We start from the raw sequence: 18574 nt of genomic DNA, 5'->3' as shown, positions 1-18574 counted from the left end.
CAGCCGGCGGCTGTTGCCCAGAGAACAGAGATGGAGCACCATTGAGCGCGAAGCCTTTGCCGTGGTCTGGGCACTCAAGAAGCTACGCCCCTACCTGTTCAGCACCCATTTCAAAGTCCAAACCGACCATCGGCCCTTGCGATGGCTCATGCAGATGCGAGGAGAAAACCCTAAGCTATTGCGGTGGTCAATCTCCCTCCAGGGGATGGATTTCACAGTAGAACATCGCCCTGGTACGGACCACGCCAACGCTGACGGCCTCTCCCGGTTCTTCCGCCTCAGCGAAGAGAACCCCCCAAGATGATGGGCAGTTCTCTCCGGCTTTCAGCTGGGGGGGACGCGTGTTGGACCCGGCCTCGTAGCATGGCTCTACTTGTCCCCGCACCACCTAACCTGGTACCTGCAGCCCCAAGCACACGGCCTAGCCGGTCCTTCCCACCAAAACACACGCACCCAACCCGGACATCCTCATCCATGGCCTCTCTCCTTTCGGCCACCCCGGGCCCGCGTGCCCACTTCATGCACCAAGATGTCTGCCCGGCCCCAGCGCGACCCTGGCCTAGAGGCGCCACTCCGGCTGGAGGACATCACGCTTCCAGGGGATGAGAGAGGGAGGAGCAGTTTCTGTCGCACCTCTGAACTCCCCTGGGACGATGGGTTTCGATCGGCCCTCCGGCCTCCCTGAGGGCTGGCTCCACGCCTGCTGGGTGTCTGGGACTCCTCCCGACCCGGCCCTGAAGGGATCAAAGGACAATGGCAGGAAGCCCGACAAGCGACCCCCAGGTGACAAGACCCCTGCCTGCACAGACTCCGGACATCAAAGAGGGGTCGACCTATAACAAGGGGTGCTCTAGGACTGTCCGACAGATTCGACGCTGGAACAACGAGAGCCCTGCTGACGTGGTCGCGGCTCCTGACCTTGGAACCCCCTGAGCCCTGCTGAGTGACTCGCGGCTCCCTGAAGATCGTAAAACCTCCGAACTGGTACCTGAGCCCTGCTGAGTGACTCGCGGCTCCCTGAAGATCGTAAGAACTCCGAACTTGCACCTGAGCCCTGCTGAGTGACTCGCGGCTCCCTGAAGATCGTAAGACCTCCGAACTTGTACCTGAGCCCTGCTTAGTGACTCGCGGCTCCCACCGACTCTCACGATCCCGCCGGACCCCAACTCCAACAAGCGTATCCCCCAGCTCGAGGATTGTGAGCTGTGAGCCGGGTACGCCCCTGCCTTGAACCCTTGTCAAAGACTGTCCCGCTACCCCCTATCCCTTCCGAGACTCATTGAGCCCACGCGCTCCTTGTACACCTTTGCAGTGCTAATCTGATTGATAAAGATTGATTCCTAAGAACGCACGGTGTGGTGTCTCTGTGTCGTGTGGTGCCAGGGGTACGATCCTAGATACGAGGTTCCTCCCCCTGAGGAATCTCCCGCCAGTGCCCGGCTACGATACTTCGAGGGTGGGTCTCAGGGTAGTCAGGACCCCTTTCCGGGCTCCTCTGAGGTCGCCGTCTAACACATCCTCTCTAGTGTACCTAACCCAATTGTCCAACCATATACAGGTATGATACCCATATTTCGCAGCCATGAAGGATGCAGGCGTTTTCGCTGGAGGTAACAATTCACCTTCTCTCGTTTTAACATCTCTATCCTTGTCAAACCATCGCTTTATCTTTCCGAACAAAGATTTTTTCTTTTTCTCTTCTTGGTAATACATTTTAGCGTCTACCAAAACTTTCTAATCCCTTCCGAAATACAACTGTACAGCACGATTTTTTATCCAATAACAGCGCGACTCACACCAACGCACCAATCCTGGAGCGCCCACGTCACCCTGTATTCCTTCCAATCCTTGTGCGGCTCACACCAACGCACCAATCCCAGCGCGAGCACTGTTCTGTTTCACTACCCAATCAGAGCGCGGTCTCTATGACGTCAGCAGCCGCTGCAGTTTCTGCTCTGTCTCCTGTCACTCGTCTACCCCTCCTTTACAAAATCTCAGTAGACTTCGTGTCAAATTTCTACAAAATCTATTAGTTACAACATATAAACATCTCCATTGTCTACTTCGCTAACCACAGAATAGTAAAGAAAATCTATTTCACAAGAATCCCGTTGACACAGTAGCACATTCCTCTACTCTGCCCTTCTAACATGCATTAATTAACTGTTTCCTCTAGGACTGCTCCAAAGAGTCTTACAACCAACTAAATGCTCATACATTCACGCACATTCATTCAAGAAAATCTAGTACATACACACAGAATCCTGCTTTTCCCGAGAACAGCATATGATCTGCTCTACTACAGAATTATAACATACGTTAACCAAGCAGCGCTTACCTCTGCCCAGTCCTTCAGACAAGCTCAGAGAATACCTATTACTTCTCCCGCGATAAGCTTTAACGGCGAACCTTACGGATCCCTGGGACTTAAGACCAGAGTTTCACAGATAACCTTCGCTATCATACACACTCCTTTTATACTGAAAATATATCTCTAATAGTAACACACGACGATGTCACTGATTCCGAACTCAGACAATGTGACGCACAACTTCAATTGTCACACGTTTTTCCTGCATACGTACAGGACCAACAATCCCGTCTTTCCTGAGAGCAGTATATACTTCCCTCTGCCCTACTACGGAACTACTACTAGCTCCCAAGTTCCAGAAGCACTACATATAACTCAACATGACGACTCCAACATATAGTATTAGTACATATACCAACATGAATCAATAATCAATAAATCAAAAGCCAATGTACAAGCAATCTAATCAGATCAAGATAACCATCAAAACCATCCTCTGCTACCAGGAAATTGGTGCAGATTAGGGCATACAAATTCTCCCTACTTCCACGGACAGAGTAATTTCACAGATACACGCACATACACACATCATACGCTTGGGCCCATTTCACTAACATACGCTCGATTACTCTATCAGCATAGAACCTGTGGAAAGAAAACTCCTAAACACCCTATATCTACACTGAGGTCGATAAGACCAGTTTGATATTATCCTGAGTCATGATCTAAACAACAATAATCAAATAGAGTACTCCATAAACAACAAGAAATAACCACCAACACTGTATTTAAAACAACGGTACTTTTATCTAAAATTAGTCAAAGAAAGTCAATCAAAGCAAAATCATTATTCTCATAATTACCTATTCTAGCTAAATGTCATAAATGGGTCAGGACAGGTCTCTCAGTAGAAGTCTCCCGAGTCGCCGTCCTCACAGCATCGATCCTCACCAACGCAGGTTTGGGAAGAAGTGGCCTTAGACCCTCTCTAGGCTAACAAAATTTATAGAGAAACTAGCAATATTAAAGAAACATAAAATGTTCTAAACGTCCGCTGAACCGCTGAGCAGAGCGAGCAGGAAAGGATGTAGCATCGCTACATTTGGAAAATCTCCGCTCAGAAAAAATCACAAAAATAAAAAGAGGGAAGAAGGGAAACTCTCGTTTTGCAAATGTTTCTTTCACATTCTCATTTCCTCGGAACCAGCGCTGTAATCACAAAGTTCATTGTGGCTCCTTTGTCCTCCAAGGACACTAGGACATTCGCCCAGAGCTGCTGTCCTCACGGAAAACTTTTAAACCAGGCGAAGACTGTGGTCAGATGACTCTCGACCATGTTCAGCGAGGCCTTCCCATCAAAATTCAGTCACCCAAATGCAGGCTTTAAACGGCAGCCATTTTTTACTAGGCCAAAACGGACCATCTTAATTAAAAGAGACAAAAACAACGTTACCACAGCATAGTGATTAAACAGTGTTAACCCCACTAATACCCTTATGTGTATGTAATTATCTAGCCTTTGCAACACAGAAAAGCATTAATACACGACATTTCAAAAGCGTTTTGTGCTTTAAAATAAACAGCACTCAGCAACATTCATTTAGTTAAACCTGCACATTATTATTATTTGCTACATGAACGCTTCCCCACGTGTAGTTTTCTCTTGTTAGTACGTATTGGTTAATCAGAACATTTACACAAAACAAATAATTAACGTTACAAATTAATATTTTTATTTTTTGACATATAGACAAACCGGAGCTTAAAAACCCAATAGATTTTCAACAGAAAACTCTGCTCCAGCACAAGCAGCAACCCAAATGCCTTTTCAAAGTGGATTAGAGATCCCCCTTGAAGGCAGGTGCAGTTAGTGACTGCACCCACCTGCAAGGAGATGTATGGGGGGTCCATAGGACCCCTTTTCCCTACACCAGAGGGCTGCAATCCGGGAGCACGCTTACAGTGTTGAACCTTTTAGGTGGTGTACTTTCAGTGCGCCTCCTGAGAGCTTCTTTGTCTCTGCACCCGCGTCTGTAATCCAGCTCAAGGCAAAGGGATTCCCTCATTTGCATTGTGCCACTCCCCCATGCAAATGAGGGGACGCCCTCTTGAGGAAGCGCTGGCGCTGTATGTGCGCCAGCACTCTCGGTATTACAGAAGGGCACGCACAAGTATCTGCGGCCCCTTCTATAATTCCAAAGTGCCAAGGGGATGTGCAAATTGAGCGAAAACACCAGTGCCCTCCGGGGGCACTTCTATAATACGGTCCCAGGTGTCCATTGTCTGCTTTTCAACTGTGATTTGCTCATGTAACTTTTGTATTGTATTTTAGGTCTGGCAAATCCGGCTACATTCCCTCCAAGTTTGAGGTTGTTCCATTCCCTTCTCTATCCTGAGACTGGATTTACTCCCAACTATTTGCCGGAAACTCTCCGCCCATTCACAGGGTAGGAAAGGCTGTGGCAGCCGTTTGTGAATGCACACAGACGGACTAGTCTGTGGGGTGGGGGGTCACAAGGTAACACCTGCCTTACTAGGCCACTTGTAACCCTTGCATGGGTTTACACCAGCGTAGTTCTCTGTAGTTCTGGCCTACAATTACTCACCTGTAAAAAAGGTTCACCTGTTAGATATCCTTTCGTGAATGCCTTACAGGCATAAATTAGCCGTTTTTAGCCATAAACACACATTCAAGGTAGAAAATACATTTGTGAAATGAGCGTATTGTGTTTTTGGTGATAAAAGGGAAAGGGAAATCTCCCAAATAATGATATGTTAGTATTTCTTACCCGATTTAAAAGGTATTAAAGACTTCGCAAACCCATGAGGTTTGCAAAGTAACAAACTGTATTGTGTCCGGTCTGCAGGCACACATGGCTTTGCGTTAGGACGATGTGCAGGAGGACAAGTACAGACGCACACCATGAAAAAAATCCCGTCATTGAATTTAATAGTCACTGGAGGTGCATTTTGAAAAACCGAGGGTGGCAAAGGCCACTAAACAGTACCGTCAACAGCTGTGCACCATGGTGGATGAAATTATCTTAGGGGTGCACAGAAAGAAAAGGGGCTGGAGGACAAACTGCCTTTGAGAGTAGGCAATTGAGGAATGGTATCCTTAGGAGGGACGCCAAGGGGACATCAGGGTGGCCCTGGGGTGGGTCAGGGTCCTGGTCCATGGAACCAAGCAAGATGATGCTGGGAAACATCCAGAGGGCATCGAGTACAGAACAACATTAGCCTTGAGGCAGAAGCCCCATTAGCAACAGCTGGCCCGTGACCTCCTGAATGGGATGGACGTAAGCCCCATGTAGTTGTCGATCAGGAAACATGTGTGTGTGTTTGGCTGGCATTGAATATATTTATCACGAACCTTCAGATAATGTCCTTTCAGGTTCTTCAGCGGGGAAAATTGAAAGACGCTACTTGAGGACCTCAAAATGACGCGATTGGACAGAGATGCTATACTTTTTTTATTATTATTTTAAAGGAATTTTGAAAATGGATTTGTTGTCATTAAGCTGTTTTTATAGCTCGGGTAGTAAAACGTCAATCTTAGCTCAATAAAAATTAAAATCAGATACCACCACTAATCTCATTGCTGGTCACTATCAATATTTTTGTGTCCATTGCTGTGATTAATTGAAAAATGTACAGCAGGAGCCCCCTTTAGAAGGGATCCCAGACCACTGAAATATTGTAAATGAGGCAGATGCACCAGTCGGACACATCCTCGTCGCTTCAGAATCAGTACTGTTCATGATTCTAGTTCATTATTGTCACCCATGCTGAAAAGACAACTAGGAAATCTGGCCCCTGGCTGCGATTTTAAGGAGCGCCTTCATCACACATGTTTTTAGTGCATATAATCGGATCAGCCGGAGATTGGTAAAGTGACCTTTAAGAAGTATCAGGCATTATATTCAGGACCGGTCTGAATGGTAAACAGTTTTCTCCCACTCAGGAAGTCTAACATCAAGGATTACATTGGGGATATGATAGCCACTAGCAGCATATCCTGGAAGGCAACAGACGGTTGAGCTTCACCGTGTGTCCACGGGGACGTATTGAAACATTGGGATTGTCAAGTGGGTATTTTTAAAAGCATTTTCTAGAGCAAGAGAGCAAGGGCTAGGATTTCTTTCAAAATACAGATCAATAAGGGAGAGTACATGTTGCCGTATGGACATGGAACCTGGGATTGTATTGTGGTTGCCATAGACTGAGTCGGAAGTGGAGGCGTGTGTATGGTTGTGGTGGTTAGTGGTGTCTGGATGTTTCAATAAAGGAGAAGTTTTGCAACCTGGGCTCTGTGGTACACCAGGTTTAGTCCAAGCTGTCACAGTGGTGCAGGCTGATCCAACTGCATTCCTCACTGTGGTTGCTGCAACAGCAAGGGCTTTCTTAGCGGTTTATTGATGCTGCCCTGTGGTGAGCTCAAGCAGCGTTTACTATGACAAACTGGACAGAATGCTTCGTGTTCTGGGTCCCAGGTAAACCTGTTCATTAACAAGCATTGCCATGCAATGTTGTTCCTGTTGTGCACTCGTGGGCGTTTTGCTGCAGTCACATTGGTCATTGCTAAGGGAGAGGATGCTTTCAAGAATTCGGCACCGGATGTATTTATTGCCTATTTATTTAGGCATCCTGGTGCTAAAACAAGAAACAATCCTCCACCCACACACAGAGACATAGACTGGCACCAAGTGCAGAAGAATGGAGGACAGATCAGCAGAAGAGGATACTCTTCATGTACCCAGATATGAGACATGGTTAAAGAGGAAGCGTATTCCAGTGTTCGGGTCTCAGGGCTGAGGGATCTTCCACACTGTGCGTCTTTTTGAACAATGAGGGTCTTCAATAGGGGGCAGATTCAGATCTCAGGGAGTGGGACGGGCCATTGGGAGCAATAAGATCCGAAAGGGCCAACGAGATGGTAAAAGGACTCGTATTGTAGTTTCCGAAATTTATTTTTTGTTGTTTAAGACACAATCATAAAATTAGAAAAAGTGCACTGTGTATTGCAATATATCATGGAAACAAATATGAATCTTAATTATACTACTGCTTAGTAGTAATAACTGCTGCTCTCTCTGAAGAGGGCAATTCTCAAATTTGTACTTGACTTGGAGTGAATATTATCTCTCTTGCGCTCTCTCTCTCTCTCTCTCTCTCTCTCTCTCTTTCTCTTTCTCTTTCTCTTTCTCTTTCTCTTTCTCTTTCTCTTTCTCTTTCTCTTTCTCTTTCTCTTTCTCTTTCTCTTTCTCTCTCTCTCTCTCTCTCTCTCTCTCTCTCTTTCTCTCTTTCTCTTTCTCTCTCTCTCTTTCTCTTTCTCTTTCTCTCTTTCTCTTTCTCTCTCTCTTTCTCTCTCTCTCTCTCTCTCTCTCTCTCTCTCTCTCTCTCTCTCTCTCTCTCTCTCTATATATATATATATATATATATCTATATATATATATCTATATATATATATATAAAATTTCAAAGTATAGCGCGCTCTCGGTTTAGGTTTTTCAACAGCAAATCTTTATTCCAACGTAACGCGTTTCGTTGGAATGAAGATTTGCTGTTGAAAAACCTAAACCGAGAGCGCGCTATACTTTGAAATTTGGAATTTAATTAATTGCCGGCTGTGGCTCCACCGGCTCATGCGCGCCACCAGACAACGGGCGGATATCCTTGGAGGAGCTGGATTCGATTGAAAATATATATATGTGTGTGTGTATATATGTATGTAAACCAGAAGCAGGCAATATTGAAAACACGGGAACTAATCCCCATTTTTAATTTATCATCCCACATTTTAAATGAAGCCAGTATGTCCTTACTATCAAAAGGTCTCTCCTTCGTTCCCCATGCCCCCGCTAACAAATTTGAGTTATTTCAAGATATACACTCCTTTTTTCGTAAAATTAGATTACAAAGATTTTTTGAAAACCGAGGTACTATAGACAATCAAGACATAACGGACCACATAGTATCACTTCCCTCCACATTTACTCCAAGTCTTGAACAAGTAGGACCAGAAATAGCCATATTTGAAAAAACAGTTCTAAATCGCCTGAATCAAGCCCTACAGTTTATTCCTAAACCTCCATATAACCTCAATAAAGAAAAATTAATGTCTTTAAAAATTTTAAGTGAAAACCAATCCCTCACAATCAAAAGCTGTGATAAAGGTGGAGGCATCGTTCTCATCGATTCATCTGATTACGAACTCAAGATGCTCAGGATGCTTAATGATGAGACCTTTTATTCCAAACTAAAATTCAATCCCACACACAGTATAACACAAAAAATTCGGAATATAACTAATCAGGCATTAGATGCAGGCAGTATCACTATAAAAGAATATGATTATCTGAACACATCAAAACTCAAAACTTCTTGCATCTATGGAGTTCCTAAAATACATAAAAACACAGAAGACCCCCCTTACCGCCCTATAGTTTCCACCATTGGTACCCCCACAGAACCTGTATCTAAATATATAGATAAATTACTAAGACCATTTATTCCACTTACCGAATCCTATATCAAAGATACAGGAGAAATGATACAACAAGTAGAAAATATGAGATTCAATCCAGACACAGATCTACTGGTAACTCTAGATATAGAGTCTCTTTATAGCAACATACCTCAGAAAGAAGCTCTAGAAGCAGTAGACTGGTTCATAGACAAATTTAACATTCCCTGCTCCAAATCATTCATTCTAACAGGACTACATCTAATCCTCACTGAAAACATCTTTGAATTTGGGCAACAATGCTATCGTCAAACTAAGGGAGTAAGCATGGTTGCTTCTGTAGCGCCATCTATAGCAAACATCTATATGGCCCACTATGAAGAGAAACATATCTACAACGAAGTAGCACCATTCTTTGAGTCTGTTTCCCATTGGTCCAGATACATTGATGACATCTTTTTTGTCTGGACCAATGGAGAACAGACTCTTAGAGAATTTCTGTCCTGGCTGAACGTAACAGATGTTAACCTCAAATTTACCGCCAATATAAGCTCAGACAAAGTAGAATTTTTAGACATCTGGATTAGACACAATATAGGAAAATTAGAAGTCGACCTTTTTGTGAAACCAACAGCAAGAAACACCTTGCTGCATTTTGAAAGCAATCACCCACGAAGCCAGAAACAAAGCATTCCGTTTTCTCAATTTCTGAGAGTGAGGCGTAACTGCACAAATCTTTCAGATTTTGATATTCAAGCAACCACTATGAAAAAGAAATTCCTAGCAAGAGGTTACCCACATCGTCTAATAAGAGAATCATACAAAAGAGCTCGCTTTTTTGATAGAGATCACCTTTTCAATAAAAATAAAACAAATACAAATCAAAAACTAGTATGTATCACCAAACATTCCACTCTGAACCTAAAAGTTAAACAGATTATCAATTCCAACTGGCACCTCTTGAATTGTAACCCAGATCAGAAAAAGATCACTAAACCAGTTTTTGCTCATCGTCGAAATAAAAACATTAAAGATCTGATAGTACACTCCAGATTTACCCCTAAAGAAACAAAATCCTCTTTTGTACAAAAAACCATTGATGGCAGCAATCCCATCAAAGGAACCATACGTTGCACTATGTGTAAATCATGCAACAATATACTAGAAGGTGAACACATGATATTCAACAATGTCACCATTAAAGCACAAGGGTTATGGAACTGCAAAACCCAAAATGTCATTTATCTCCTCCTCTGCCCTTGTAATTTGGGCTACGTAGGAGAGACATCCAGAACTATTCAGACTAGACTCACAGAACACCGTTCAGCGATTAAGACCATTAAATTGACAGCACCTCTTGTTAAACATTATACAGACTTCAAACACAAACCAGATGACATCCGATGGCGAATACTAGAAAAAATTAAGATCTCAGACACAGAAGGTGGCCAAAAAATACGAAAGAAAAGAGAAGTGTACTGGATTTTTAACCTGGACACATTCAAAAATGGTTTAAATAATGATTTACCATGGGAAAATGCCATCATTTAATACCCCTTATCTATGATACTCATCAACCTCTCCCCTTTCCTAAACTTAATACACTACTCGACCACTTGAATCAGTACACTGCTTTCCATCATTATCCCTTATTATGCTTTATATACACTGCCCTCGATTTTATTTATTTTTCGTATCTCTCATATATAACCAGTTTGTTTTCTGATATAGACATATACCTCCATTGTGAACTTCTCATCCATTCAATTATACTGCCATTCGTCCTTTTTGCCTACCTTCTCATCATATTGCCATACATCCTGCCATTCAATAGTCATAGCCAGGTTTTCATAACCGACCGCTTTTAACATCCAGAGGTCCCTACTACAGTTCTGGTAATTCTCTATTATTGTTATGGTTTGTGGACCCATTACATCTGTCCACACACATTTTTATCCTTCGGCCCACTGATAGCCAATGAGATACATCCACTTGCTTTGTTTCCCTACAATCACAAAGTGGGTCCTTGGAACACCACGCGGACCTATCACACACCACCATTCTTCGTTTTTAAGTCACCTTACCCAATCAGATGCTACCATACAGATCTAGATACGTACGCTACGTTAGAGCCATCACGTGATCCCGCGTTCTATCAAGCTTCCTCTATTTAACGCTTCATAGCGCGTTTCACTTTTGACTACATCATACCGACCTTTTGCGAGCGGAAGCACCTTTTTCAATCGAGATACTTTGTTATCCGGTAAGTGAACTAATCGCCCCCATACGCTCATTTTTAAAACCCGTATCATTACCTAATTTGCATACTGACTATCCCCTATGTGTTCTTCTGTCTTGGTCTACATTAGATCAGTGAGACCATTTCTGGTAAGCATGCATGTGTATACTTACACTCCTGAATATTCAATTTTATATTTACTTTTAACCTAACTCTTAGTTCTTCTTTTTTTCCTTTTAAGCATAATTGTATGCGTGTCTCCCAGTTCCGCTATCATTTCACTCGTAAGCTTATTATCTACGCGTTCCCCTGCAACCAAGCAGATGTCAGAATATCATCTGATATAAATTGCACACAAAGGTAAAAATAATCATCTTATATACAGTCATGTATTTAATTATAAGTCATGGCCATTAGACTTTAACAATAAGTTCCATTTATCCCACTAAATACGGAATCATTTTTAGAGCTTTCATATTTTTAAGATCTTTGTATAGCTCGCAGCTTACACCCCTACTATATAATTAGCTAGATGATATCCAATTAATTAAATTTTCAGGTATCTTTTTCTTTATAGTAGGCAATCATTTTCTATCATGTGCCTATCAATAGAACCTAGTTGCTACTCCATATATAATCAACATATATTATATATGAAATATATATTATTATCTGCTTACATCAAGACAGTATTGTCGTTTTAAAAAACTTTTTCAGATGTTTCTTTTCCCTTACCTCATTTATCTCATTATCTCCAGAGTCGCAGATTTTATCTCTCCCATTAAAAATATTCCTACAAGATAAGTCACGGTCTGGCACATGAACATCAAATGACCAACCTATTGGTTTGAAAACAAATAAATATCCCTTTCCCTACCAGGCATCATCTAATAGGCAAGTAAATACCCTATTCCCTCACCATTTATCCTACATTAACACCTTTGCAATAACAACTTTTTCTCTAATCCTGTTATATGTTTTTTGTTATAGAAGAGGGGAATAAAAAGAGGAAAGGAAAAAATATTTTTGGCCGAGATTTCCCCAAACGTATATATGTCATTGATCTACCTCTTGCTAACTACATAAGTAAGAATCATATCATTTATAACAGCTTCTCCTTAACCCTTTTTGTCACGGGTGTTTTACGTATTCACAATTATGAGGAATATTTATAGACCACAAACCCTTTGGGCATCATTTTATCACACACACCATTATTTCTTCCTTTTTCATTCACACTCACTTCTCTCTTATCTTTTTTCTTCTTCACTTTCTCTTCTATTTTTTTCCTTTTTCCCTTTCTTCTCTCTTTTTTCTACCCTTTCCTTCTTGAAGTATCACTTGAATGAAATTACCAGTTGCATATAATTCCTTAAAGAAAAGTACTATTTTCCAGACAAATTCAGCATTGTTAATTAAAGTCATAGCACAGAATTGTATATATAATAATTATTGTTTTAATTAATTCTCTAGATCTGTTGTGGCTACTCCTGACGAAGGCACTCTGTGCCGAAACGCGCGTCGTGAAGATTTCTTATTTTTTGCCACTATGTGTAACATATATTGTTGATTTGTATCATTGAAAATCTCAATTTTATTGCATATTGTTATTTTATTACATGTGATTTTATATGTCTTTCTTAATTAAAATTGTGAATTGCATTATTTGTTTGTTTTTCCATTTCTGTGCTTTATCAATTTGAACTATTAGTCTCATACGTTGCCTGGGAACTATATGTTCCATTGTGTATATATGTATGTATACATATTTGGGCTTGCCATCTATGTGTAAAGCGTGCGAACACCAACTTGGTAGAATAGTGGAAAGCATGACCATTAATTAAATGAATATTTATCTATCTTCCTTAAGGTGCGGGAAGGATTGTTTGAGAGAAAGAAACTAGATGAGTTGTGTTGGACGCTTATTTCTAAAAAGTACAGCCCAAAGGGCGGCGGCCTGAAGATTCCAGAAACGGACGCCTTCCGGCTCTGGTGCCTGTTTAACTTCCTGTCGGAGGACTCATACCCTCTGATAATGGTGCCAGAAGAGGTAAGTCAATGCCGATGAATACTTTGACTAATTTTACTAAACATGTTGTGCTGAGAGGGAATTCTGTTTGTGTTTTCCAGTTAATTTCTCCCAAGGTGTATTACTGGGGCATTTTCTGTGTTTTAAGCTGTTTTTTATTTGCTTACTTTTATATGCATATTACTGGTTATATATGTATATGATTTATTTATTACACTGTTGTATCCTGTCGGTTACTTAAAAGAGAGATGCGTCAGCCTGGACTGACCCATGATCTCCAGCGCCCCATCATAAGGCATTGGACTTGGGCCTCGTGGACCTGTAGGTTGTTGGGATGCTTGTTTCACCGTCAGGCCTTCTGCTCACAGTGTTTGTCTCACCAGAAGAAAGATGTGGGGATTCTTAAAGGTTGTTGCAACCTTGCTTTCAGTGCAGTGTTATTTGTGAGCCAGTGCAACCTCCCCAGCGTTGGTGGGATTGATTCCTCATCTTCAATTTAGAGAGAAACCTGCAGCCATTAGGTGGCCTAATTATTTCCTCAATTTCTCCCTCTTTTAAAAATGGTCCCTAAAGAGATAGCAAGTATAAAAGTGGAATTGGGATACCTATGATAAAACCACAATACACAATTCCACACCGACTGACTTCCCCACATCAACCACAAAGACTGTCAGCGACGAATCACAGCATTGTCCTTTCTGACTCGATGGCATCCAGCACAAGCTTTTCTGGAATCTCAGTAGAGATGAGAACTGTTGATATTGGCCCCATTGGGATTCTGAGAATTGTAGTTCCTCCACAGAGCTGGAAATATCCTCGCAGGGTCTCCGCCTACCAACAGCAACTGCCTTTTCTGGTGGAAACTTCTGCCTGAAGAAAGAAATTACTGGTAAATTGAGAGTGGTGACCCAGATTCCTCAGGTAAATTGTCAATACTCAATTGAGGCTCAGGGTGCAATTTGAGATGCACCGGATTTTCCCAGAACCCCTGTGTTCGAAACTCTGCAGATGGGAGAAAATGGCTGCAAAACTGAGGCACTCGTAATTGCGCAATTGTGGTTTCCTAGAATTTATTACATGTGTAATAATAAACTATTTACAAAATGATTGGAGAAAAAGGCTTGTGGGCAAAAAATATTGCCGTATTTTTCAATGGCAACTTGTTTTCAGAAACATCCCATTTTTCAAAAAATGATTGAATAACATGGTGCATAAAAAAATACACCTCTGGTCGATGGCATTTCAAACTTGTTTGACAAACTCATAAAAGGAAGAATAAAAATATCTCATGCTGATTTTTATCGTCATCTAGAATACAAACTTGATCTGAATATGTCTAATGTACGTAAGGGCTAAATCATAAATATTCAGTCATACGGGTACATTTAGCCCACATGTCCTGAAACGGATTAGGTTTCCCTGTTCACACCCTAAGACTACACAAGCCCTGAAGAAGTCTGCTGTAACTCGGTCCGCGTAGACGAAACACGTTAGCAAGGGTGAAGTTTATTTACAAGATATGAAAATAAAGAACAAAAATACAGGCACCACGATCTCAAGTGTGATTTGCTGAGTGCTTGGAGATTTTTTTTTAACTTATGGACCTCTTCTGTTTGTCGGGTGATGGAGCCCCTGCCAGATATGCTGCGACTATGCCAGAAGGACTGCGGGATTTGGGTGGCAACAGTGATACTCTCACGGTGGCCCTGTGACCCCCTGACCCTTTTGTGAACTTATAACATGCCGCCCAGCCTACGCCTCACTTAGACCGCTTTGTACGAAACCTCAAAAGGTTTCTATAAGTCCTGGATGGTACCTTTAGGAGCCCAGGCATAGAGTGGGAGGGTGTGTGCCAAATCTGGGTTTATAATGTCGAATGATTTGATGTGTTTGCAAATTAGACTGATGCTTGATGATGATGATGATGAATATAATTTTAGACGTAAGATCCATACTCACTGGCAGATGCAACTCAATGCCCTTTTGAATTAAATTATCTACATCTTTGATTGGCAGGGTTGAGTTGATAAAAATGATAGTATTTGACTAAATGACTTTATATTTTGTCCAGTACCAATGACCATCTTTGGGAACTGAATAGTTTGATATCCCCATGATTTGGGTGTGCGCTCAACCTAGAATCGGATTATCCATTCTCAAACAGACCTATGTGAAGGTTGCTTGGTGTGCACATAGTATTACTAATTGGCCTCCATATGCTGTTTCTCCTTGAATGCATTGAGGAGTCCTCTAGGAGAGACCAGGGATTACTAATGGGCTGCCGTGGCAATAATTACCTCAAGTGTCTGCTAATAGCTGCAATAAAGCCTGCTCCTGGTCTCCACTGTGATTCCAGACTGGTTTGCTGGACAAGACAAGGCTGATTTGCATATGGCTGGCTCCAACCTGAGGTGGCATGGTGTGCAAAGTAACAATGGACTGGGATGCGGCTGAGTAATTACCAGTGGCTGGGATTAATTCAAGCATTCCATTTATCACTTTTCAAGTCGAGCCTGAGCCAGCACGCAAGCGCCATGCCCGCTTTCACTTTCAAAGCGGGGACAACGACAGCAGTTTCTTTGCAATGCCATAGGTCTTGCATTTAAATGCGAAACCTATGGCATTGCAAATATTTATTTTGTAAACGTCTTTAGCGCAGACAGTAAAGGAACATGAAGGCAGGAGCCTCGAGCGAGTTGTTCCTTCTCTCCGTTCCTCATAGTGCCAGGGAAGAGGCGACATGGTGTCATTTGTGGGGCACTACATCATTGAAGGGTAGGAAGGGTGAGCGGAGAGGACAGAACATAGTCTTTGGGCACAGCTTCCCAAATGGAAGAGCAAAGCTTGACACAAAGCTTTTCGCATGAATCTGAGGTGTGGAAACAAAAACTTCTTCAAAATGAGAGCTGTTAGGGGATCCAGTGGGTGCACCCTTCACACGGCACAGCCCGTTTCTGAGCAAAGGAGCCACCGCTTCTGTTGCATGTAGACTTATGCCCCCGTTCGCGTTTCAGAATTTTATTTTTAATGCCCTTGGTATGTCATAATTAAAATTCACCTGACACCCCCAACCCACACTACACACTTTCACCCCACCCACACACTCAGAAGGCAGACGTTTTCGTTTTTTGCCAGAAGTGATTTATATCACCTTAAGGGTCCTCAGAAGTTGACAACATTTTTGTTGTTGATTGGCTTCATTGTGGTGCTGAAATCTGTTTTACTGAAGGATCGTCAATGTCATTTCTGTTGCGAATATAGAGAAAAACATCAACGGAGATGTAATCATTTTTATTTATTAAATAAATGGGTGTAATACTTTTTTATTTCAAAATACATAAATAGATAAACTCTGCTCTATGAGCTACGAAAGGAGTCTTTTGGGTTATCATAGTATGCTTAAATTAAAAACTAGGGATGCTTTTTCTTGCGGGGCACTTTGCTCCTATTGTTACCAACTGTCTTGACATTCGATGGACAGTTTCTACTTTTTTGGGAGAAAGTTATCATTCTTGTCAATTACAATTGATTTTTTAAAAACAAGAGTGCGCTGCATGTACCTTAATGTCCAGCAGAAATGTCCTTTACATCAGAAAAATATTTTTGTGTGTTCTGTCTTTGGCAACTCACTTATATTTCTCGCGTGTCCAAAAAGCTCCCGTATTTAGTCTGTAAGCACTATTTACTTTATTGAGTTTCTCTTACTGCAGGAGGACATGCGCTGCTTCAGCTGAAACCGCTTGTGTGTTTTGAAGCAGTGCTGCTGCCCCCTTAACAGGGGCGCCTGCTTTCAATCACTTTAACCCGACATTATCTCATGTCTGTTTCAAGCCCCCTTCCCCCAGGTAGAATTGATTTAGAAATGATTAACGAATTAAGTCATGTGAAATCCAGGTAGTACATAATCCTGTGCTAATGGGCTGAAGCTGACAACAGCACATCTGTGTTACATGTCATCTGTACTAAAGCCACCTGACGGGTTGTTTTCAAAAGCCTGTTTTATTAACACCACCACCACCACCACCAATACCACTACCATCAATACCACCACCTCAGCGCCTCTCGCTCACTAGTAATAGCTGGGGCACTGTACAAAGCCGGAGCTGCAGCCGAGACCCTCCCTCCATGCCTGCCATGAAGCACAGCCCGCCCTGCACCAGGGGGTGAAGCCAGGGCCCTACTACAGCTGGAGTGTTTTTTATTAGGCCAAAGATAGCAATGACATTACGCAATGCCACACTGCACACTCAAATCACGGAGAGGGCAGGAAAAAGCCCCCCTCCCGTTCTTCCTCCTGAGCCGTAACAGTGTAAACACAGAGCGAAAGGTGGTGGAGCGCTTTGTTAGGGTTTATAGATCAGATCATATGTAACTTTCACTTCACACTTTGTGTCTGTGTAACTTACAACACTTACACGTCTTCTTCACTACACTATTTATCACTAGTTTGAAGACGTCGCAGGCCGGTTTCTTCCTCTGATATTTACAATCTAACAAACGGTCGAGAAGGCCCTTTATTGCAATACAATAGAGAGTTTAAGCTATTAGGATTGAAAATGGCAATGCCTTTTATTTATGTTCTAAAACCCAAAACATAAATAAAAAGCATTGTCATTTACAATACCAATAGCTCAAACTCATGTGAATGCAAGACCTATTGCATTGCAAATGCTTGTTTTGCATGCTTTACTGTGTTGCGCTAAGTGGGAGGAGTACGCCCATACATGGGTCTTGTGCACACTGTGCCACTGGACTCGAGCTGTATCTGGCCGAGCCCCGGCTAACCACTGTTCAAGATGGGCAAACTACACCCGCTCCTGCTCTTCAATTACTGCAGACACAAGTCCGTCACTAAATTGTGACAGAGACTGGCCTTAAATTAGCACTTCCTTTGAATGACCTTCCTTGAAAAGCCCCCATAGTTCCACGGTACTCAAGGCTGCAGCTCTGTCCGACCCTGCATGTCCTTGCTTTCTTACTAGGTTTAGCCGCAAATGTAACTAGACAAACAAGAAAAGAAGCAGGTACATACCCAGACGTGTGTCATGCTGCTCTACAGGTTCAATCCCGTGCCCCTGCTATTTTGGACAGTTGCAGAGTGTTGTGTGTGCATTTCTAGTGTTTCATTTGTGGTAACAAATAACGATTTATGTGCCGTACTTACTACAAGTTAACAAACTGGATGTGGAAAATGTTGCAGCTCGGTAAAACCATCCCCGTAGTCCTTCAACCTCTTCACTTAATAATTAATAATACACTGAAAAAAAGTCAGCTTAACACAGAACAGAGCATTAGCGCCACCTGGCGTATATCATGTAATTAGCCACTATATTCATATTTGTTTTCGGAACCGTTATTAGCCAGTTTGTCGTCCAAGTATCATATTGTTTTATAGTATATGAAAAACAAACTACATAACCAAACATTTGCAATTAAATAGGTATCGCATTACTGAAAGTTTGAGCTATTGGCGTTGCATTATTATTTGCAACGCCAATAGCTCAAACGTGCAGTATTGCGAGACCAATT

At 42.3% G+C, this 18574-nt stretch overlaps 1 protein-coding gene across 1 annotated transcript in view; it reads left to right on the top strand.

Annotated features, from left to right (window-relative positions):
• LOC146854897 (differentially expressed in FDCP 6 homolog) overlaps positions 1 to 18574 on the top strand; it is a 354648-nt gene that overhangs the window by 178074 nt on the left and 158000 nt on the right. The window contains exon 3 of the mRNA XM_085652318.1: positions 12887 to 13066. Within this exon, the coding sequence (XP_085508444.1) occupies positions 12887 to 13066 (180 nt within the window). The remainder of the gene's footprint in view (positions 1 to 12886; positions 13067 to 18574) is intronic.

This window comes from Triturus cristatus, chromosome 4_1, assembly GCF_964204655.1.
Source record: "Triturus cristatus chromosome 4_1, aTriCri1.1, whole genome shotgun sequence".
NCBI lineage: Eukaryota > Metazoa > Chordata > Amphibia > Caudata > Salamandridae > Triturus > Triturus cristatus.
The sequence above is the reverse complement of the archived record's forward strand: the minus strand, read 5'-3'. Positions and strand labels throughout refer to the sequence as shown.